Raw genomic sequence first — 25,596 nt, 5'->3', positions numbered from 1 at the left:
CCAATCATCCCGACCCTATTTGGGTTACCAAAAATACATAAAAACTTGCAAAGACCACCTTTGCGTCCCATTATTGATGGGAGACAGTCCATCACATATGGGTGTGCTAAATTTGTTTATTCTAAATTGAAAGAAGCCTTGAAAAACGAGTCACAGATTTGTAAAGACTCATGGGACTTTCTGCAAAATATTAACAATTTTCCTTTTGATGAGAATTTAAATTTTCTCATGATTGATGTTTGTGATCTCTATACTACTATCCCACAGGAACTTGGGTGCGAATGGGTGAGGGACTTTCTTATTGAAAAACAGTTAGAAGGGGAGAGTATTGATCTAATTATATATTTACTTGAATTAGTCCTTGGGAACAACTATTTTCTGTTCAATAAACAATTTTACCTTCAGAAAACTGGTGTGACCTTGGGGTCTCCCTGTGGAGCAACTTTTGCCAATGCCATTATGGCATTTTGGGAAAAGCACTATCTATTTGTTGACTCCATTTTCCAAGAGAAGACCACATGGTACACCCGTTATTTGGATGACATTCATCTTGTGAAGAGATGATGCCACCTCTGCCACTGTATTTATTGAACATATTACCAAATACACCAATTTTTTGAAATTTACATTGGAATTCCAAATGGACCGGATTTCATTCTTGTATGTGGAACTCAACAAGGACATCTGGAACAATAGTTTTATGTCCAAGTATTTCAGGAAATCCACATACTCTAATGCATTTTTACACTTCTCCAGTTGCCATCCTTACCACCAGAAAAGGGGAGTGGTAAAAGGGCAACTCGTTAGAGCTGCCAGAATGGTGACTTTGGAGAGTGATTTTTTTCAAGAGAGCATGTTATTGAAAGATATGTTTATGAAACATGGATATCCCTCTAGATTGGTAGATGAACTTATTGAAGAAGTTACTAATAAAAGAACAAGTGGTTCATTTAAACCAATATTACGTATTAAAGAGGATGAATGACTATTTTAACTGGAGTGGACAATTTGGCTACTCCACTTGATCATTCATTATTACCTGATTCCAACAATTTAATGGGCTCTAAACCTTGTAATAAGGTTGAGAATGGGGAGTCATTTATTTCCAGTTTCATTACTACATTTTCTTTGGATGCCCCATCTTTAAAATCTATTATTTTTAAAAATTGGTGTTATTTATGTGAGGATCAATCTATCAGTAAATATATTAATGAACATCCCCATGTGGTTTTCCGTAAAGGGTGTAATTTGAAAATCATCTTGGAAAACTAAGTCCACCGTGCACTGTCCTCATAATGGAATGTTCAAATGTGAAAGTTGCCACTGGTGCAAGTACATTAAAGTGGGTAATACATTTATAATAAAAGGAAGAAAGTTTCATATTAATGGGAAGTTTAACTGTAACACTAGGGGGGTGGTCTACCTTAGTGTGTGCTCTAATTGTCAGGCTTTCTACATAGGGAAAACAGATAGACCACTGAAGAATAGAATTTATGAACACTATTATGCAATCTACAAGGGGAACTCTACCAATGCCCTAGCTAGACACGCTATTAAATCCTGAGCATAAATTTTTATTTATGATTATTGAAAAAATACCTGATAACGAAAGAGGGGGGCCTATTAGCTTGAGACTCGAAGAAAAAGAAGATTTATGGCAGTTGAAATTTAATGTTTCAGTTCCGCCAGGTCTTAATGATATAATCTCTATCAAAAGCATTCTAAAACTGAAAGCTTTACTTAGATAGGTAACATTTAATATATTATATATTTTATAGGAAATTAATTTAATATAATAATTATGTGTTTGTTTTATGTTTCTTGTAGCTTATGTTTTCACTTTAAATTGAGGTAAGGTAGCTTTAGGAAATGTCATTTTTTAAAATTATTTAAGGGCTGATTATTTGTATGTGAATTGTCTGAAGAAGTTTACATATTTTTAGTAAACAAAAGCGCTAACATACTTTTTGGTGTCTCAGCGTCGTGCTTTTCTTTTTTAATTTTATAGTCTTGGCATATACTGATTTTTATAGTTCATTTGATAAGCATGAAGCATCCTTTTTGTTTTCCTGCACAACCAGTCCAGCACATTTTGGGGCCAGTCAATCACTCCAAAACTGTATGTTAGGATAGGAAGAGCAAATTGGATTATAGCTTGGACTATGTTCTCAGAGGGCAGTGCTGTTTTCAGTACTAATTTTAGTCTAAAATATTCCTAAATTTTACTTAGATTTTTTTTCATGTGTTATTGTTGATCCTTCAACTCCTATTTACACACTCCATCTTGCTCAAGTTCTTTTTATATCACATTACTGTCCCAAGCTGATGTTTTCTTGGTGCTGCAGTTTTCCTGCTTTAAAGGTTGTTTTTGCACATTTACCAAGACCAAATGACATTCTTATCTGAAAAAGTTTTAACCGCTTACATTTGTCATTTCAGTTCCTCATCTGATGAGCTACACAATTTTAAATCATCCACAAAAAGATGAAAAGACTTTACATTTTTTTTTCTTGGAGCCATACTCTATTCATGATCGAGGGTTAAGGGCAAGACAAAATAGCAACAATGACAGTCAGCCTGGAATATCCCCCTTTGAATTTTTATCCCTGGAATAATAATTTGTCATTTATCATTGCTCAACTGCAAAGTGGTTTGCCACTGCTTCATGGTTGCTGTAATGTAATCAATCAATGAAGGGTGCATCTTACACATTTTTAAGCACTCTTATCCATGAATGTAGAATACCATCAGATGTTTTTTTGTAGTCTATCCATGCCATACTTGGATCCTTCCCATTTTTACAGTTCTCCATTATGCCTTTAACAATAAATGATTCTTTGCTCCATATGACTTTCTTTTGTTATCCCTTTATTCTACTGCCATGATTGAGTTTTCTTCTAAATAACTAAACTCTGTCAGCATCAATTCCAGTGTAGTTTATACATTGATGGAAGGCAAGTTATTAGTCTATAGTTTTTAGGATAGCTTGCAGGTTTGTTCTTAAGTAGGAGTTCTGTTTTTCCTGTTGTTAACCAGGCTCATGTCTGTCTGGGGTGAGAGTATAAACAGTTCTTACTCATGGCTAAATCTTCACGTAAAGATGTACTTTTAGCCAAAAGTTAGGCACTACATCTGGGCCTGGGGTTTTCCAGTTAGGAGATTTTCTTAACTTTGTTTCAATCTCTCTGGCCATTACTTTGTATCCTGTACATCTGAACTTCTTATTCTTTCTTTCTTTGTTTTACTTCTTCTACCCATTCAGCATCTTTGTTCTGTTCCACACGATCTTCACAGATATTTCTCCAAAATGTATTAATTACTTTTTTGGTGGTGTTTCAATTCCTTTTGCCTTTTTCCTAATTCTCTGCAAAACTTTTTTGGGTCATTAAAAAAATTACTCATTTTGTAAGTTTCCTTCATATTTATTGCAAACCTTCAAAGTTTTTCTGCCTGTGATGACATTTTTAATTTATTTGCGATAGTGCACAATAGATCCTGATCTGTTCCGATACTGCACATTGCTTTTATCATGTCTATCTTTGAGTATTTCTGATCCGTTTCCTCTTCTGTAGTCTTCTAACATGGACAGTGGCTCAGTATAGGTGGCTCCATTTACAAAGAGCTCTGCACACAATTGCGTATTGCCTTTGAGGTTACAGACATAGCTGAAGAATACCATGTCTGGCCTGGGAGGTCAAATTTACCACAGATTTGGATTTGATGCACTTTGTTTAGACGAGAATGCTTTTATCCTCCCAGGTACTGCACCTCCTAATTTTTGCCATGATTTTCTTCCTTCTGTTATATAGCCTACTGATGTTGGCATTCCACCAGGGTGGCTTCTTTTTTAGTTTGTTCTGTACTTTGTCCTGGTAGGTACAGCTGCCTCTATGCAGCTATTAATATGCTTGTATAGGGTTTCTATGAACAGTTCTGCATAGGCAGTAGTGTTCTCAGGGTTTATGGGGCCTTGAAATTTTGCCAGGTTATCATTTAATAGTAGGAAGTTAATCTTAGAGCAGTTCCTGTATATTCCAGGTTTAGCTGGGGTTCCAAGTTTTATTTTTACTTCAAAGGAGGCCATTTTGTAGTCTGACCTGACCACAGAAGAGATTACAATAGGGGGAGTGCACCACTCTCCCATATTAATGACAACTGTATGGTTGCACCCCTAGTTGGTGTACTGTTAATTTGGTCCATGGAGTTTGTGTTTACAAAATCCAGGAATCTCTATGCCTGTATGTTTGGTGTCATACATCATTCCTAGTTAATAGTGGTGTAATTTAAGTCACCCATGAATATGGTATTGGGATGGGTGATGAATGTTTCCAACAAGTTTAAATACATGTTATGGGTTTCCTGGGTCAACGTGTGGAAGGCATTATAACCTTGTACCGTCGGTGTGCCCTCTGTGGCTTTAAACCATGTCTTAGTGACCGCACATACGTCAACATTTTGTAGGATGAAGAGAGCTTCTAGGGAGTGGAGTTTTAAGACTCCTAGTACAGAAGAGTAACACCTTTAGATTCCTTTTTTTTTTATATATATTTGCCATGTCGGAAGCACTGTTTGGCATTTCCTAAAAAGGCACTATGGAGGAGGACAATGTTTTAGCTAAATATCTGAAAGTTTAAAAGGTGCTGACCATCCATGGCAAAGTAGCATGGTCATCTCTTTCCATGCTAACAAATACTGCACCCCCTTAGATTGACACCAGAAACTAATCCAATAAATAAAGTCAGTCACCTTTTGTTCATATTGTGGCATCATCCTTGGAAAAGGTAAAATGCTGCTAAATGCTAAGCTCATACAAGCCTAGGACACGTATTCCAAGAACTCCATGATACCACTCTTCCTACAGTCTAGAGAGTTATGTTTCAGATCATTTACACCCAATGTGGACTAACTGCGCGGTTAAATACCTGGGAGTATATTAAGCTTTTTCACTGCAAGAAACAGTAAATCTATCTTATGGAATGCTGAAAGAAAAATGTAAGAAAACCTAAATGGAAAATACAGTTCGAAAACAAACAGAAAAAAGTTTTCAAAAAAAAAAATCAGAAGACAGAACTGCCTCAATTGTATAATTAATATCAAGCTGCTCACTTAAAGCTCTTCCATATTTAGTTTGTCGACAATATTGTTCTGAGGTGGAAGCGGGTACCCCAGGTCACTAAGCTCTTGACGGGAAGGGATCCTAAGGTAACTATGAGAGCTAAGAATGTGCAAAATTCCTCTAAGATTTAAAGGGCTACAGCATAACTGTTTTAGATAAACTGAAAGCAGAACTATGAAGATTTATTTTGGTTCCTATTTAAATCAGGATGTTAGCATGCCTTGCTATTTGGTTAGATATTCATCCAGAAATTCTACTAGAACTATTTAACTAAAGCATCACCATTTGTAACTGTCTAGATTTCAGCAATACCAGCTATGAGAGGGATCCAGATTAGCTAAATGCTGCACAGGATTAAAGGATGTTTATGACAGAATGATGACAGGAATACAGCAACACTTATAATGGTCTACATTTCAGCAACGTTATCTTTAAAATACAGACCATTTAATTTAGAGGAACAAAGGAACAGGAAATGTTGACTTGGAGGAAATTTTGTACTTAAGGCTAGACCATGCAATTGTCCCACAGATTGGTTAGTGGGTTAAATAAAGTGTTTAATTGTATAAAATACAGGAGCATACTTAACCAAATACCACAAGGGGATGGGAGTACCTACAGTATGGAAAGAGGGAGTGATGGTTATAATACCAAAGGAAAGAGAGGATCAGAGAGGGAGTGATGGTTATAATACCAAAGGAAAGAGAGGATCAGAGAGGGAGTGATGGTTATAATACCAAAGGAAAGAGAGGATCAGAGAGGGAGTGATGGCTATAATACCAAAGGAAAGAGAGGATCAGAGAGGGAGTGATGGTTATAATACCAAAGGAAAGAGAGGATCAGAGAGGGAGTGATGGTTATAATACCAAAGGAAAGAGAGGATCAGAGAGGAAGTGATGGTTATCATACCAAAGGAAAGAGAGGATCAGAGAGGGAGTGATGGCTATCATACCAAAGGAAAGAGAGGATCAAAGAGGGAGTGATGGTTATAATACCAAAGGAAAGAGAGGATCAGAGAGGGAGTGATGGTTATAATATGAAAGGAAAGAGGATCAGAGAGGGAGTGATGGTTATAATATGAAAGGAAAGAGGATCAGAGAGGGAGTGATGGTTATAATACCAAAGGAAAGAGAGGATCAGAGAGGGAGTGATGGTTATAATACCAAAGGAAAGAGAGGATCAGAGAGGGAGTGATGGTTATAATACCAAAGGAAAGAGATGATCAGAGACCTCTGGAATCTTATAGACCAATATCAGTTTGAATCAGGACTATAACATTTTCACAATGATATTAGCATAAAGACTTGTCAAAATATTAAGACAGGTTATTGATTTAGACCAATGTGGTTTAGCAGAGGGTAGGCAAACCACTGATAACATATTAAAAACATTATGATTCAGATAGACAAAAACATCAGGGTAGACTTTGATGGTGGTGGGGTTAGATGCAGAAAAAGGCATTTGATATACTAAGTGGGAATTTCTTAATTGAAAATTTAAAGGAATTTAATTTTTTTAGTGGTTGGATTGGTTTAATAACAAAGCTGCATTAGGGAGCAAGAGCAAGAATAAAACTGATGGGAGACTTTCACCAGAGACAGTACTCACAAGAGGTACCAAGACAGGAGTGTCCCTTACCCCCCCCTTTTGTGTTATAACTTGAGCCAATAGAAACAGAAATTAGGCATTCTGAGTTAACGGGATATAAGTTGCGAATTCTAAAGGAAAAAAAATGGTCATTTTCATGGATGATGCTACATATATATATATATATATATATATATATATGTATGTACATTTTGTTTTGAAAATGAAAGTGCTCATCTTTAATTACGAATCAACATAGGACTTGGTATAGAACTTTCCCTCTCTGTGAGGACATCAAAGTATAAGGTACGTGGAAATGTGGCTGACAAAGGATGTCCAAAGGGTGGTAAATGAAAAGTGATTGGAACTTAAGCAGATAACAATACGTACATTACGACAACAAAGCAGGCGGTTTATGGAGGCAGAGAAAATTCACGCCATCAAAATGTGCTTGGCTCCACTAATAATTTACATAGTCCAGGCATAGTTCTAGTAATTTATGTAGTGCAGGTCTACTTCTAGTACCTGGTTGAAGATTTATGGCAGTCTATAAAAAAACAGAATAAATGTTTTCTATGAGATGGGAAGAAACCTTGCGTAAGAATAGACAATATGTAATTAAGAGTAGAACATGGGGGGTTAGCCCTACCCAAACTGAGACAAAAGTTTTAAGATTTACGGATAAGATTTCTTTGTTTATTGCAAGATGACACATACAAAGCCAAATGGAAAAGAGTGTTTCTTACTAAAGGAAGGAAGCTGATAGTGCAATCTGCAGTGTTTTGGAAAACAGTGGTGGGACTTCAGGTTGACTTATGAACAATAGGATATAAATAAGGAGCTTTTCTCCCTGGGCCTCTGCTGAAAAAGGACCTCTGTCCAGTCGACTTTCCCAGTAAACAGATGTAAAATAAATAAAATAAAATAAGAACGGATGTTTAAAATTACTAACATTAGACTAATACAAGAATGGAAAAAGCAATTAATGCCATAAGGTTTAGAGAAAGAAGGCAAAATGGCACGAAGGAAGAGGTTTTGAAGATATTGAAAAAAGTTAGATTGCCTGGATTTTGGGAGTAGCTTAAACAGGAGGAAACTGGATAGAATGGGAAGCAACTCAACAGATATTTAAACTACATTGAAGAGAACAGCTGCTACAGAGAGGGTTAACAGTTTTATGTAAAGCAAGGGAGAGGAAGATTAGAAATGGAAACCCCCAACCAACACTTGTGCAATATATCATCTAAACAATAAAATAGTGAAAACTGAAGGCATACAAAAGTCTGGGAGAATTAAAAGGGAACAAAGTGGCCACTATTAAACAGCACTAGTCAAATCATTTACAAGGGAATTTCACGGATGACCAGTGGAAGAAAATAATTTACACAACTAAAGCTAGGCAGTTATGCATATTTGTTTAGAAATGCCTTCATAATTTTTTTATATTCTAGCTAGAAACACAAGATGTTACCAAAAGTAGATGGTATAGGTTGGAGGTGCATTAAGAGAGGGGGGGTGGGGGTGGGATCACATGTTTTGGGGCTTTGAGGGGCTGAAGAGTTTTCATCTGGAGTGTAATACTTAAGCGTCTTGTAGGGAAAAATGTGATAATTACCAAAGTAATGATGATGTTAAGCTGGATAGAGGGGTAAGGTCCAGGTTATGCATAGGCGTAGATCTTACTCATATCATTGGAAACTAATGATGAGTATGTGGAAGTACAAAAAAAAACTTAGGCTTGAAGAATAAAAGTAATGGAGTTAGAGAAACAAGATGACAATATATTTTTAATGAACAAATTGTCTAAATGCGATACCTCCCAAAGAGAAGAAGGGAATACAGGAAAAGAAGTGTGGAAGGCAGCAAGGAGAATAGGTGGGTACTGGAACTTGCCTGATGATTCATACCTAACCCTGATGTGTACATAGTTTGTTGATTTATAATAGTTTTAGTTTGTATAACTGTTCTTCTGAAACTGGGAAATGGGCATATTAAAGAGAATGACAATAAAAGGTGCCCAACTGAAATCAGTGAAAATATAACTATTTCAAAATTTGGACCAACTTTAGGAAAGTTTCAGAAAGTAAGAATGTCAGAGAAATTGCAACCATCAGTTTATGTCATGACATACAAGCAAGCAAAACTAAAGTCTGAATAAGTTAATGTTGACTTGGCCACAGATAGATATTAAAGTTGGTGCTCCATGCACGGAGACTGCATAATGTGTACTTGACTACATGTTGAAAATAAAGACAAAACTATAGGAAAAAAGAGAGAAAGAGACCACAGTACATTACACTTTACAGAAATAGAGAGTAAGGCAACAGCAAGGTGGCTGGTTGTCCAGTAGCCACTGGTGTGGGATCTCTTCACTCCAAAGGTATGCCACATGCTCTCAGAAATTTAGACTATTTGCCTGGAAATTCCTCCATAAGAATTTACTTGCCAAACAGGCTACAACATACATTTCTGAATAGTATGGGGGTACTGCTGGATAAGTCAGGATGGATACACATTTCAAGGAAGCATTCAAAGTTAGCGACACATGGAAGTTGTTTTTTCCTACTAGTATTCCAGAGAAAAAGGAACTAGTCAAAGCTTGTTGGGACTGATTTTGTGCGTGACTAAGAAAGTAATCACCAGGAAGTGGAAGAAGGCACAGTTACCCAAGACTGAAAAACTATATACTGCAAGGAAAGAGCTCTCTAATGTTGTGACCCTGCTTTTAAGAGAGGGTGAATAAATGGTCACCCAGCTCGCAATGGACAAAGACTACAAACTTAATCTATAACATACAGTAGAGTAAAAGATGACTGATAAGCTTTATTTAGGGATCTCAGCCCAACACACACCTTATTTAAACATTTTCTTTTCTTTTATGTATTAACTTAATTCGTAATACTTTGTTTAGTATTTTTCTATAATTAAGTTCTGTCAAGTTAACATTGCCATAAATCAGAACAATTTTTTTCGTGTGTTAACTGCCTCTAGTTGCTGCATGTTACAGCTGGAATTGTACGAAGTTCTCGACAGGCAGAGTAATATTACTGTTGGCTGGAATCAAGCGGTTAAGGCTGGCAATGTTTTTTTTTTGAGTTCTGATGAAGTCTTGATTGACAAAAGCGCTCAACTGTGACTCTTATTATTTATCAGCTCTGTGATTTCATCCGGTTTGTGGTATTTAATATTTGTACTGCACCTAAGAGTCCGTTTTTTTGGCTACTTTTGGAGTGGTAATCTGTTTTTCTTGCTGGCAATTTTTTTGTTAAATTAAAAAAAGTACAAGACATAACAAAAGCAAGTCAGTGCCCTGCCACAGTATGTGATGACCACATGGGTCAGTGCCCTGCCACAGTATGTGATGACCACATGGGTCAGTGCCCTGCCACAGTATGTGATGACCACATGGGTCAGTGCCCTGCCTCATTACAGGATGACCACATGATCAGTGAGTTATTTCACTATGTAATGACCACATGCACACTTTAAAGACCTGGGAAGGTTTATGCATTTTTTTCCAGTATCAAACACAGACACTTTTTTGTGACAGCTCAAAGCTCAAATAAGAATTTTCAAACACCAAGTGCCAAAATGAAATGAAGTCTGTGACAGTGAGCACAAACAAATTGGCAGTGGCGATGTGCCTCCCAGAGAAATGGTATTGGGATACTTAACGGATTGCTGCACATGGAAAGGATTATTCAAATGATAAGAAGCTGATCTCAGATCCTTTTTTTTCAATTAAGATCCAATTTGGATTGCCAAACTTTTGATCTGCATTCGTGTCACATTACACCTACCTGAGATTGGAAACTGTAATTCAGTGATTTTGACATAATACTCAAAGCAAAAGAAATGTTGAAAATTAAGATTATAATGTGAGGTAGACAGCAAGCAATGATGATTAAAATCAGCTTGTTACAAGCATGTTTACATATATGCAAAGCTTTGTTAATTCACAGATTTACAATTTTAAACAATACAGTCTAAAGGAGGATAAGCACAGCAAACATGTCCCTTTACCTTGCATTATACTGCAGTTACTACTTATTTTGCTATAAATAGTGGGTTACTGAAGACACTGAATTCTGGCATTCAGCTACTTTTGAACATATCAACAACTGCCACAGAAACTGCTCTCATTTTCAAAATGCTATTTAAAATAACACAGGCAAACAAACTAGGCCACTTACGGAACATTGTGTTGAACTGCTGAGGGTGGAGATTCCACTTTCCCCATGGTGTCTTGTGACCCTTGGATTGAGCATACTGGGCATGGTTAAACTCTGGTTCAGTACCAAACGAATCTAAAACTCGTAACATGCACCTGAAATAATAAAAGGCAACAGTAAATCAGAATCACCTAACTTTTAACCTCTAAACAAAAACTCCACTATTAAAACATGTATTTAGAAAACGATAAATATAAAACTCTTATTAATCAGCATGTCTTTGGCAATAATGAGAAGCATGGATTAGTTCCAGTCCTGTAAAACACAGTGTAGAAATTAATAATCTTTGGTGAACAGACGAAAAATGAAAACTCTGACTTCCTCTCTTCTACAAATTAGGTGCTACTGAATGTGAAACTACTGCAATGGCTGTTGCCTGAGCAACGCACCAAGTGTGTTTCTTTTTTTTTGAGGGGGTGGTTAGAATCAGATGTCATCTAAATAGAATGCAATGAAAATGTTTTCGACATTTCTACATTTTATTTTTTGCTAATTTTGTTACACCATTTTAAAACTGCTTGCTTCTGTCAAAAAATTTAGAACCGATTGGTTTAGTAATATCTGACAACGCCTAATAGAACAGTAATGAGTTTCAAGAGGTCACCTACAAATGAGTAGTAGTCCAAGCCAAATGCTGTTTCACTAGCAATCCAGAGTTACTAAAGTCAACATTCAGAGCACGAAACAAACTCCTGGCACAACCACTGTTCAACAGAGTTAAGAAAAAAATAAGGGTCCTCAAAATAAGCAGCAATAACTAAATTCCTAACATTAGAAAAATCCAAATTAAAGTAGACAAGTGAATAATGAAGCCCAGGTGTGTTTGTTGATCCTCAGGATTCAAAAGCAGGGGAGACAAAAAGGTACATGTTCAGTTTACTAAATTATGACAATTAATACATAGATAAATTATTAAAATCATTCACCAAAATATGCAAAATGCATTTCACAGCTGCAATGGGAAGGCAAGTTGATATGACAAGGAAAATAAACAGACAATTAATGTATTAAAATCTTCAAATTATTTCTGGATTTAGCACTGTATGGAGCATAACTGGTGGATATTCAATTAGACAAAAATGTTTCTTAAAATAAATTGTATGTTGCTTACTTCACTGTAGTAGAGTTGCATTAAAACGTAATATTTAAATATGATGCATCAGAATTGTGAATATAGAAAGTGTTTTGCTACAAAATTATCCATATTACAGTGACTATATATTCTGTGCTGTAATATCCTAATTTAAACAGGTTTGACACTGCAGTCTATATTACATAATGACAAACGCAAATAACTTCTTCCTGTAAGACTGTTTGAAACAAGTGTGTTTATGCAGGAATAAAATACTTAGAACAACAGTCATGTATGTAAAAGATGAAGTACATTTATACCTCTCAGTATACCTGTTCTTACTGCATATCATGACTTATGTGAAGTTGAATTAAGGAAATTATATTCTGATAATGTAAAGAAAAAATGTTATAATTTAAGTTATGATGAATTTTTAGCAATGAAAGCTCTGGAAACTGATAATATTGTTATCAAACAGGCAGATAAGGGAGGTTCAGTGGTAATCATGGATCGTGAAAAATATATATTATCCATGATTGCTTTACTTGAGGAATGAAATACGTTTAAATGCATTACAGCTATGGACATCAAGAAATGTATTAGTGTAGTTTATATGATGATTTATGATCTAAAGATTAATGTCGATATTGATTTAGATTCATTTCTTTTTTTTACTGCATCTTGCCCAGTTATTCCACAACTTTACGGGCTACCTAAGATGCAAAAATCTTTATATAACCCCCCCCCCCCCATGAGACAGATAGTATCCAGAAATGGCTGGATAACTGAGCCTATCTCTAATTACAAAAATAACTGCACCCCTTCTTACTACATTGTAATAATGTTCTAAAAGACACTACGGATTTTGTTATTAAGAGATTGGTTTAAAAGTCTGCATGTCAGAGTTGTGCAAGGGTGATTTTCTTTTTGTGACGATATCTCATCCCTTTTTACAGTCATACCTAATGACTATGGGATTGAATCTATCAGAGAGTTTTTGACTTTACTGGCCTCTTTACCTACGAGACAGGTGGAGAATATTTATTCTTTGCTAGATGCAGTTTTAACTAATAATGTATTTTAGTTTAATAACCAGTTCTACCTGCAGCGAACTGATGTAGCGATGGGCACATCAGTAGCTAACACATATGCTAATTTGGTACTGCATCAATGGGAAACAACATATATTTATAGTAATTTTAACCCCTTGAATAGCAATGTTTGCTTTTACCAACGTTTTGTAGACGCTTGTTTCTCAATTTGGAAGGGGTCTCACACTGAATTATCTAATTATGTGTACTATTTGAATAATACAACTAATTTTGAATAATACAACTACTTTTTTAAAATTTAACATGGAGTTTTCAGATAGCTATATTACATTCTTAGATTTGAAAGTAGAACTGAAAGAAGGCCTGTTACATACTAGTATACATAAGAGGTGCATGTCTTCAAAGGAATAGTAACAGCACACTATAATTAGGCCAAGTAGGCTCAATACTGAGGATTCCCTCTTTTTGACACAACTTGATGAAATGAAGACTTGATTTTTTGAGTAGTGGTTATGACCCTAACTTGTTATTAGAATTAAAGGCTAATACTATAAGGGATAGGGAGACATCACTTAAACCTACTTTTTCATTGCCGGATGAGTTCGCTTGAGAATTCGGTAAGGATAGAGTGGAATAAGATTAGATATGTTACTACATATAATAGTAGAACACAGTCAGTTAAACATATCATAGAAAAGAATTGGGTTATTCTGATGGCATCAGCAGAGGTAAGGAATGTCTTGGATTCTAGACCTTATTTCTCTTACAAGAATATGAGAACTTTGAAAAATAAACTGTGTTCTAAGGATTATAAGGGTGGTCGTAATCCCCATATTATGCTTCAACATGGTACTTTTGGTTGTATGAATTGCACATGTGTGGACATTCTAGGCAATGGTAGTAATGTTTTTACTCACCCAATTACCGGAAGAGTTTATAAATTTAACTTAACAGCTACTTGTGGTTTTATTTAGCTACATGTACCCTATGTTCTTCTTTCTATGTGGGGAAAACCACGAGAAGACTGAAAGAACACATTATTGAACATAAATCCGAAATTAGAAGGAATAATGATAATAATGTGATATATAAACATATCAATACGAATGGTGCTAATCATAACTTTAGATTTAGGGTGATAGATATGGTACATGCATCTCTGAGGGGTGGTGACATTAATAATTTTTTTAAAGATTAAAGAGTATGAATGGATTTTGAGATTGGCTGCTGACCAATTCCCTGGTTTGAATACTGCTGTAACTTTGAAACCAGTTTTAGTCAAACTACAACAGACTAGGTTATATTGCTAAGCATATATTTGCATATATATATATATATATATATATATATATATATATATATATATGTATACACTTGCTGTTGTATATATTTTACATTTTATTTGTTATGCACTTTGAGTATTGCACTCAATGTTTTTAATTATTTCTTTAAGAATTTTATATATGTTTGTCACATGATCGACTGGCTGCAACCATGTGATATGTCTGACTCCTATTTAAATTTGCTTGCTTTGTATTAGTACTGAAGAAGGGTATCAACCCAAAAGCTTTGCTATCTATATAAAGTTTTTTTTCTCTCGACGTTGGTGTTTTTTTATCGAGTTTTCTACCAAATTTACAGCAGGTTTTCTGTCTCGTGGATCCTCCAAATAAGAAGCAATAACTAAATTCCTAACATTAGAAAAATCCAAATGAAAGTAAACAAGTGAATAATGAAGCCCAGGTGTGTTTGCTGATCTTCAGGATTCAAAAGTAGGGGAGACAAAAAGGTACAGATTCAGTTTACTAAATTATGATAATTAACACACAGATAAATGATTGAAATCATTCACCAAAATACGCAAAATGCATTTCACAGCTGCAATGGGAAGGCAAGTTGATATGACAAGGAAAATAAACAGACAATTAATGCATTAAAATCTTCAAATTATTTCTGGATTTAGCACTGTATGGAGCATAACTGGTGGATATTCAATTAGACAAAAATGTTTCTTAAAATAAATTGTATGTTGCTTACTTCACTGTAGTAGAGTTGCATTAAAACGTAATATTTAAATATGATGCATCAGAATTGTGAATATAGAAAGTATTTTGCTACAAAATTATCCATATTACATTGACTATATATTCTGTGCTGTAATATCCTAATTTAAACAGGTTTGACACTGTAGTCTATATTACACAATGACAAACGCAAATAACTTCTTCCTGTAAGACTGTTTGAAACAAGTGTGTTTATGCAGGAATAAAATACTTAGAACAACAGTCATGTATGTAAAAGATGAAGTACATTTATACCTCTCAGTATACCTGTTCTTACTGCATATCATGACTTATGTGAAGTTGAATTAAGGAAATTATATTCTGATAATGTAAAGAAAAAATGTTATAATTTAAGTTATGATGAATTTTTAGCATTGAAAGCTCTGGAAACTGATAAAATTGTTATCAAACAGGCAGACAAGGGAGGTTCAGTGGTAATCATGGATCGTGAAAAATATATATTATCCATGATTGCTTTACTTGAGGAATGAAATACGTTTAAATGCATTACAGCTATGGACGTCAAGAAATGTATTAGTGTAGTTTATATGATGATTTATGATCTAAAGATTAATGTCGATATTGATTTAGATTAATTTCTTTTTTATACTGCATCTTGCCCAGTTATTCCACAACTTTACGGGCTACCTAAGATGCAAAAATCTTTATATAACCCCCCCCACCATGAGACCGATAGTATCCGGCAATGGCTAGATAACTGAGCCTATCTCTATTTACAAAAATAACTGCACCCCTTCTTACTACATTGTAATAATGTTCTAAAAGACACTACGGATTTTGTTATTAAGTTAAGAGATTGGTTTAAAAGTCTGCATGTCACAGAGTTGTGCAAGGGTGATTTTCTTTTTGTGACGATATCTCATCCCTTTTTACAGTCATACCTAATGACTATGGGATTGAATCTATCAGAGAGTTTTTGACTTTACTGGCCTCTTTACCTACGAGACAGGTGGAGAATATTTGTTCTTTGCTAGATGCAGTTTTAACTAATAATGTATTTTAGTTTAATAACCAGTTCTACCTGCAGTGAACTGATGTAGCGATGGGCACATCAGTAGCTAACACATATGCTAATTTGGTACTGCATCAATGGGAAACAACATATATTTATAGTAATTTTAACCCTTTGAATAGCAATGTTTGCTTTTACCAACGTTTTGCAGATGCTTGTTTCTCAATTTGGAAGGGGTCTCACACTGAATTATCTAATTATGTGTACTATTTGAATAATACAACTACTTTTTTAAAATTTAACATGGAGTTTTCAGATAGCTATATTACATTCTTAGATTTGAAAGTAGAACTGAAAGAAGGCCTGTTACATACTAGTATACATAAGAGGTGCATGTCTTCAAAGGAATAGTAACAGCACACTATAATTAGGCCAAGTAGGCTCAATACTGATGATTCCCTCTTTTTGACACAACTTGATGAAATGAAGACTGATTTTTTGAGTAGTGGTTATGACCCTAACTTGTTGTTAGAATTTAAGGTTTAATACTATAAGGGATAGGGAGACATCACTTAAACCTACTTTTTCATTGCCGGATGAGTTCGCTTTAGAATTAGGTAAGGATAGAGTGGAATAAGATTAGATATGTTACTACATATAATAGTAGAACACAGTCAGTTAAACATATCATAGAAAAGAATTGGGTTATTCTGATGGCATCAGCAGAGGTAAGGAATGTCTTGGATTCTAGACCTTATTTCTCTTACAAGAATATGAGAACTTTGAAAAATAAACTGTGTTCTAAGGATTTTAAGGGTGGTCGTAATCCCCATATTATGCTTCAACATGGTACTTTTGGTTTTATGAATTGCACATGTTGTGTGGACATTCTAGGCAATGGTAGTGATGTTTTTACTCACCCTATTACCGGAAGAGTTTATAAATTTAACTTAACAGCTACTTGTGGTTTTATTTAGCTACATGTACCCTATGTTCTTCTTTCTATGTGGGGAAAACCATGAGAAGACTGAAAGAACACATTATTGAACATAAATCCGAAATTAGAAGGAATAATGATCTTCTTCTTCTTCTTCTTCTTCTTTCGGCTTTTTCCCGGTTAGGGGTCGCCACAGCGGATCGCCTTGTCCGCACATTGAATGGCAGTGGAGTTTTACGGTGTCGAGTTGCCAGCCCGGCGCCCAACCTTCCACAGAAGGCACACTCACACGCACACCTAGGGCCAATTTAGAGTGTCCAATCCACCTGCAGCATGTCTTTGGGATGTGGGAGGAAACCGGAGCACCCGGAGGAAACCCACGACCACAGGGAGGACATGCAGACTCCGCACAGAAGGCACCCCAGCCGAGGATCAAACCGGAGAACCTCTTGCTGTGAGGCGGCAATGCTAACCACTGCACCACCGTGGCCGCCCAGAAGGAATAATGATAAGAATGTGATATATAAACATATCAATACCAATGCTGCTAATCATAAGTTTAGATTTAGGGTGATAGATATGGTACATGCATCTCTGAGGGGTGGTGACATTAATAATTTTTTTAAAGATTAAAGAGTATGAATGGATTTTGAGATTGGCTGCTGACCAATTCCCTGGTTTGAATACTGCTGTAACTTTGAAACCAGTTTTAGTCAAACTACAACAGACTAGGTTATATTGCTAAGTATATATATATATATATATATATATATATATATATATATATATATATATATATATATATATATGAATACTGCTGTAACTTTTAAACCAGTTTTAGTCAAACTGCATCAGACTAGGTTATATTGCTAAGCATATATATATATATATATATATACACACACATATACAATTGCTGTTGTATATATTTTACATTTTATTTGTTATGCACTTTAAAAACGTTGCGTGCAATACTCAATTATTTCTTTAAGAATTTTATATATGTTTGTCACATGATCGACTGGCTGCAACCATGTGATATGTCTGACTCCTATTTAAATTTGCTTGCTTTGTATTAGTACTGAAGAAGGGTATCAACCCAAAAGCTTTGCCATCTGTGTGCTCCACGAACTCAATGAAGAATTAAACCCACAGCTAGGACAGCTGTTTAATCAAAGTCTTACCTCTGGATACGTACCCAGGGAGTGGCGCACTGCAACTGTGGTCCCACTTCACAAAGGCGGTGCCTCCACAGACCCTGGAAATTACCGGCCCATTAGCTTGACAAGCCTTATCTGCAAAGCCATGGAGAGGATCATAATGGACCTCATAAATAAAGACATAGGGAATTTGCAGACTTTGGATCCAACCCAGTTTGGCTTTGTCAAAGGCAGATCATGCCTTTTAAACTTGGTTGACTTTTGAAACAGTCACCAAAGCCATTGATGAGGAAAGGCAGTCCATACAGCCTACCTCGATCTGGCTAAGGCCTTCGATACAATACCCCACTGGTATCATTGAAAACTCATCAGCTTAAATGTTAACCCATACATCACAAGATGGGTTGCAAACTGGCTGAGTGACAGAACCCACAGGGTCAGAGTTGCTGTCGCCATGTCAGACTCAAAGCCTGTCACAAGTGGTGTCCCACCGGGCTCAGTCCTGGCCCACTCTTGTTTGGCATCTACTTTCCAAGTACAAGCAAACACAGGAGGGTTATGGCTGACAAAGTTTGCAGATGACTGCAAACTGGCCATAGTAGAAAACACATCTGACACAGATATCCTTCAGAAGGGTCTCACAGAAGCGGATAACTGGTGCCAGAGCCACGCCTAAAGTTAAATGCCAAAAGTGCATAGTCATACCCTTCGGGAAAACAAGGTTACTAGCTACCAAATAGGTGGCAATCCACTGAGCACAGAAGAAGTTATCAGGGACCTGGGGACCCAGGTTGATAGTAGTCTGTCATTCGACACCCATGTAGCTAAAGTAGTTAGGAAGTCCTTCTACATTGCCCACCTTATCATGAAGGGATTCTCATCTAGATCAAGGGAGGTCATAGTCTCCCTTTACTCATCACTCATCAGACCAATGATTGAGTACAATGCCCCATTCGAATGTATCTGACCCGACACTTGCAGCAGCTGGAGGCCACAAAGTTCCTCACCAAAAGGATAAAGGGTCTCAAAAATCTGTCCTATGCCCGACTGAAAGAACTCCAGCTCTATTCAGTCGCACCGCTTGCTCAGAGGTGACCTTTGCCTAACATACAAGGCCATGTCAAACCCAGATTTGATGAATCTGCTTCACCCCAAAACCTCTAGATCCATCAGAGCCACAAGGGCGGGAGACTTAAACCTCCACACGGCTATTAATAGGACGTGCTGGAGGGATAGATTCATCACCCAAAGACTCCCTATGCTGTGGAACAAAATCCCGGTACATGTGAGGCAGAGCACCTCGCTGGCCTTGTTCAAGAGAAATCTTGACCAATGGATGGGAGATCGCAGATATACCCCAGGAATTACCTCAGTGTCACTGCTCGACAGAGGCACAGCAAAATAATGGGTATAGTTCCCCATACTAAAGGGGTGGCGTAAGCCACAAAACGATGGGCTAGGCTTATAAATGCCCTCGGGCAGATAGCCTAGTATGAACCTATGAACCTATGAACCTATCTATATAAAGTTTTTTCTTCTCTCGACGTTGGTGTTTTTTTTATCGAGTTTTCTACCAGATTTACAGCAGGTTTTCTGTCTCGTGGATCCTCCAAATAAGTAGCAATAACTAAATTCCTAACATTAGAAAAATCCAAATGAAAGTAAACAAGTGAATAATGAAGCCCAGGTGTGTGCTGATCCTCAGGATTCAAAAGCAGGGGAGACAAAAAGGTACAGATTCAGTTTACTAAATTATGATAATTAACACACAGATAAATGATTGAAATCATTCACCAAAATACGCAAAATGCATTTCACAGCTGCAATGGGAAGGCAAGTTGATATGACAAGGAAAATAAACTGACAATTAATGCATTAAAATCTTCAAATTATTTCTGGATTTAGCACTGTATGGAGCATAACTGGCGGATATTCAATTAGACAAAAATGTTTCTTAAAATAAATTGAATGTTGCTTACTTCACTGTAGTAGAGTTGCATTAAAATGTAATACTTAAATATGATGCTTCAGAATTATGTGAATACAGAAAGTGTTTTGCTACAAAATTATCCATATTACAGTGACTATATTTCTGTGCTGTAACATCCTAATTTAAACAGGTCTGACACTGTAGTCTACATTATACAATGACAAAGTTAAATAACTTGTTTCAAACAGTCTTACAGGAAGAAGTGTGTTTATGCAGGAATAAAATACTTAGAACAGTCACGCAGATGACTCAATTCCTCAAACATTAACAGGCTTCCCCCACTGCAAAGGGCATGGCAAGTTTGCAAACCACACCAAACTCAACAATCTCCGAAAACAAAATCTACTTCCACGTTATCACATCTCTAAATATCCAGAACTTTGCAGAATGCCAGATTTTTTACTTATATTTTTGGTCTTTTCCTCATAAAATTCATGGTTTTCTGAAAAATCTATGAAGAATGAAGTCACTAAATAATGACAGATATTCAAGTTTCAGACTTCATATCCTTCAGAAAATGTACACCAATACAAAACCTGGTATATGATCAACTTTACAAGTTTATAAGTGCAAAATTTAAAACATTGTCCCTGATTTTGGGCCTCTATCCCCCATCACTTTTTTGGCTTTGTTCAGAATTATTGCATGAAGACGTTCATTCGTATATGTATGACACTCGAAAACAGGACTGTTAAATAAAAAACACTAACTTCTTTTATGCTGCTATACACCCACGATGTAGAAGAAACCATCAAATGGAAAGTGACCTAAAGAGCACACCAAACGCATATCGCTGATGTCTTAAAAGGCAGAGACTTGGTGAATGGAGTTGCAACATAACATTATTACATATTACCCACGAAAAACACATGGTGATGCAAGCTGTTTAAATTAAAGAATGGCTAAACTGCACATTGCACAGTGACTGGAGAAAGTACAGTTGAGTACACGTACCATAAATGTAGATGTTCAAGTGTATTCACTGTTGCAGTCATCACACTTGGGTTATCTGCCTGCAGCTAGCCCTCAGTCGGTCCTAATACCAGAGACTCAGTATTTCTACGTCGGTTGCTGTCACTCCAGGACTGATGTCAGGTCGTCAGGGGTATAAAAATAGGCATCCAACGCCATTACATCAGTTTTTCTTGCCCAAAATGTCAGGAGCCCCCCAGTAGGGAGCTAAGCTATGGTGGGAAAATCACCACCAGTAAAAAGTAAATACCAATACCCCTGTAAAGGGTGAGTAATATACAGAGAGGAGAGAGAGAGAAGGGGGCTGGAGGGAGGGAAACCAGGACTGCAACAGTGAATACACTAGAACATCTACACTTATGGTAAGTGTACACAACTGTACTATGTTCTTCATGTTTCACTGTTGCAGTCATCACACTTGGGTTGATTCCCAAAGCTGAAGAAAGGGTGAAGGCAGTCAGGAAGAGGTGGGGCCTGCTTGTATGCCCTGCAGGACTGTTGTTGCAAAACCACCCTGGATTTGGAAAAGATGGGCAGGTGGTAATGCTTGGTGAAGGTGTGTACAGAAATCTAGGTAGCAACTTCCAGAATGTCCCTGGTAGGGGCTCTCCTGAGGAATGCTATAGGCGCAGAAGTTGCCTTAGTGGAATGTGTTCTGACCCCCTAAGGGGTTGGTTTCCCCATGGTGTTTGTAATAGAAATGGATACAATGTGCTATCCATTTAGAAATGGTCTGTTTTGAAATGGCCTTGCCCTCTGCCACTGGTGCAAAACGGAGTAGCAACTGGTCAGACTTCCTGAAGGGCTTAGTCCTATCCAGGTAGAATCTGAGCTGTCTGTGCACGTCCAAGGAGTGCAGGATCCTTTCCCCTTTATTTTGAGGGTTAGAGAAGAAGGTTGGTAAATGGATAGATTGGTTGAGAGCCACAGTGGACACAACTTTGGGCATAAAGAAAGGATTAGTCCTGAGGGAGACCCTGTCAGCATGGAAAATAATGAAGGGTTCCACAGCCATAAGTGCTTGTAGCTCAGGCACTCTTCTAGCTGAAGTGATGGCCAGAAACAAGGCTGTTTTCCAAGAGAGGAATTTTAACTCTGCTGATGCTGCAGGCTCAAAGGGGGGTAGTGGGAGCTTTTCCAGTAAATGTTAAGGTCCCAAGCAGGGGTGGGTGATCTCCTTGGTGGCCTTTGTCTGCCCCTCTCATGAACTGTTTGATGAGTGGGTGAGAGAAGAGAGGTGGCTCAGCATTGTAATGAGACGAGAAGGCAGAGGCATGGATCTTAATAGAGGAGAAGGATAGGCCTCTCTGGAGTAGATCTGCTAAGTAATCCAGGATTAGAGGTAAGGAGGGCAGTGCTGTGTCCTCTCCTTTAGACTGAATCCAGGAGCAATATCTTTTCCACTTATCAGCATAGGATTTCCTTGTATTGTCTTCTGCCTTCAAGAATGAGGTCCAGCACTTGCTTGCTTAGGCTGGTCACTGGGGAAGAATTCAAGGAATAAGCCAAGCTGTCTGATTCAGGGTTTGTCATTGCGGATGCAAGCTCTGTGAGTGAGGAGGGTTGGGATCTGGGGTAGGTGCCAGGGTGGCACTGGTGACAGGCTGAGTAGTAGAGGGTACCAGTGCTGGCGTGGCCAGTCTGGGGCAGTCAGGATTGTCCTTGGTCTGTCCTGTCTTATCTTGAGTAATATTTCTGAGAGAAGGGGCAGAGGAGGGAATGCATAGATTGAAAGGTTTTCCCACTGGAAGGATAGGGCATCTACTTTCCTGGCCCTGCTGTGAGGTGTCCTGGTGCAGAATTTGCTGAGCTGGTGATTGCAGGGGGAGGCAAAGAGGTCCACTTCTGGGTCCCCCATTTCTGGATTAGAAGGCTGAAGGTGCTAGGTTCTAATTGCCACCCGTGTGGGTCTAGGAGACTTCTGCTCAAGTCATCTACCAGGGAGTTTTGTTTGCCTGGCAGGAATTGAGCTTGCAGATGAACCTGCATGTTCAAGGACGTGTTCCACAGGGCCATAGCTAGCCTGCAGAGTGGGGTTCCACCCTGCTTGTTGATGTACCACATAACTGTGGTGTTGTCTGCTTTTATTAGCAGGGATCCTGGCGAGAGTAGGGATCTGAAAGCTGTTAGAACATGCTGAACAGCTAGCATCTCTTTTTGGTTGATGTGCAGATGAATTTGACTTGGGCTCCAGTGGCCCTGAATGCACTCGTCATCCAGGTGTGCCCTCCAGGCATAGTCCGATGCGTCTGTGGTTAGTGTCTTGGCGGCGTGGGGTTGAGTAAAGGGAAGTCCCTTGTTGTGGTTGCATGCTGCTGCCCACCAAAGAAACTTTGTCCTGAGATAAGGTACAACGGGCATGACTGTTTCCAGGTCCTGAGAATGTTGGCACCAAAGACTTTTTAAGTACCACTGAAGTTTCCTCATATGCAGTCTGGTATGTGGAATTAGTAGGATGGAAGAGGCCATGAACCCTAGGGCCTGCAGGATTTTCCTTGCAGATAGCTGGGTTCTGGTGGCTATTTGAGTGAAGTAGCCTGTCAGATAGCTAGAGTCCCTGATAGGGATGTGCAGACAGGCTTCTTTTAGGTCTAAGGTGGCTAACCAGGCATCTTTGGACAGCATAGGAAGAAACTGCTGAAGGATGAGCATTTTGGTACCACCAGGAAGGTGTTTAGAATGGAAAGATCTACGACTGGGTGCCAAGTGCCCTCTTTTCTGGGTAGTAGGAAAAGTCTGGAATAGAACCCTTGACCTATCTGTTATGGAGGAACAGGTTGAATTGCCATTATGGAGAGCAGGGATTGAACTTGGTTTTGTGCCTCTGCCCACTGGTTTGGGGGAAGGTCTGGGAACCCTTTTGGGGATGGCAGTGAGTGGAAGTAAAATTTGTAACCCTGGGATACAATGTTGAGGACCCATTAGTTTTTGGTGATGGAGGGCCAGTTTTTTGCATGATGGGCAAGTTTCCCTCCTAGGGGCATGAGCAGTTGGGCAGAAGTGAGGAGTAGAGTTGAGAAATCATTGTGAATTCTTTCCGTAAGGGGGTGGCTTAGCACTCCCTGTTTTTGAAGTGGATGCACTCCATTGCTTAGATCTCTGCATACCCTGAGACTGTAGTCTGGGGGGGGGGTCTGTTTCCCTTGGGTCTAGTTTGGGATGGCCTTGAGGGGGCTGGAAAGGACCAATGCTTCGAGGGGTAATGCCTACTGAATCTAGGAGGCTGCACTTGCAAGAAATCTTTGACTATCTGCATAGATTTAGCTTTTTCTTCCATCTACTTTAGAACCTCTTCTGCTTTGGTGCCAAACAGAATGTCCTTGTTCAAAGGAGCATCTAGTAATTTTGATTTGACATGGTCTGGCAAGGTCTGTTCCTTAAGCCAAGCATGCCCTTCTCAGTACAAAACCAGTGACTGCTGCCCTGCAAGATGCTTCTCGGGTGTCAAGGCTACATTGCAAGGTATTCTTGCTGACTTGGCTTGCAGAATGTATAAGCTCTTGTAAGTCTTTATTTTATGCACAGTCTGTAAAGGTAGCTAATTTTTGCTTAATAAGTTCCATAATATGTTGCTGGTACTTCAGCATGTGAAACTGGCAATTCAATGCCCTAATGGCGAGAGTTGCAGAGGTGTATACTTTTTTACCCAATCTGTCTAAAGATCTGGAATCCCTGTCCGAAGGGGTGGGATTCTTAGCTGTAGTTGCTTTTATACCTTTAGGCTCCTGGGAGATGATCTCTGGGTCAGCAGTAGTATTTTTGAAAAGAAATTTGTGAGAGTTAGGAACTCTGTATTATCTGTTTGGTTTCCTAGGAGCAGGGGGTAAAGTATCCGGAGTTGGACTGGCTTTCATAAAATCATCCACAACATCCAGAAATGAAGGAATTGTAAAGGTCTATGTTGTGGCAACTCTAAAAATTCTCTGAGTCTCTTTTTTGACTGAGGATAGTCTTGGCATTCCCAGTGGAAATGCTCTCAAAGTATGTAGGGTTTCACCAAAAGAAAAATCCTCTGAAGGTGAAGCAGAGGGAATGGATTCCTCTGCATGTGACTCCTCATAAGCAGATAAAGGCATGTCTTCATAATCAGAAACCTAAGAGTCGGACTCTTGGTCTGTTAAAGCTGCTGGGGACAGGTCTCTCTCTTAGCAATGGAAGGCTGGCTTCCCCTAATTAGCCATTTTAAGCATTTGATGTTGTGGCAAGGAAGCAAATGCTTCAGTCTGGGTCTGTTTTTTAGGCGTAGCTCATACTCTTGGGCCTTAGAAAGGTGGTAGTTTTAGTCAGAACTGAAGACGTGAAAGAAGTAGTCTGTTTATTTCGAATATCGGTAGTGCGAAGAATTTACTCAGAAGCCGGTGCCTGCACAGCGGCTCCAGACCCATCTAAGGTAGAGACATCCACAGGTTCCATAGTCAAAGAAAAGTCTGGAGGCATACCGG

General features: G+C 38.0%; 1 protein-coding gene across 1 annotated transcript in view; it reads right to left on the bottom strand.

The window, feature by feature from the left end:
• MGAT5 (alpha-1,6-mannosylglycoprotein 6-beta-N-acetylglucosaminyltransferase) overlaps window positions 1-25,596 on the bottom strand; it is a gene marked incomplete in the record, with an annotated part of 1,206,452 nt that overhangs the window by 497,120 nt on the left and 683,736 nt on the right. Inside the window, 1 exon segment of the mRNA XM_044074935.1 lies at window positions 10,897-11,030. Within this exon segment, the coding sequence (XP_043930870.1) occupies window positions 10,897-11,030 (134 nt within the window).

The sequence above is a fragment of the Protopterus annectens genome, chromosome 6.part0, assembly GCF_019279795.1.
Source record: "Protopterus annectens isolate FY-2018-M chromosome 6.part0, PAN1.0, whole genome shotgun sequence".
NCBI classification, from domain to species: domain Eukaryota; kingdom Metazoa; phylum Chordata; order Ceratodontiformes; family Protopteridae; genus Protopterus; species Protopterus annectens.
Note: the sequence above shows the minus strand (reverse complement) of the source record. Positions and strands in the feature narration are given on the sequence as shown.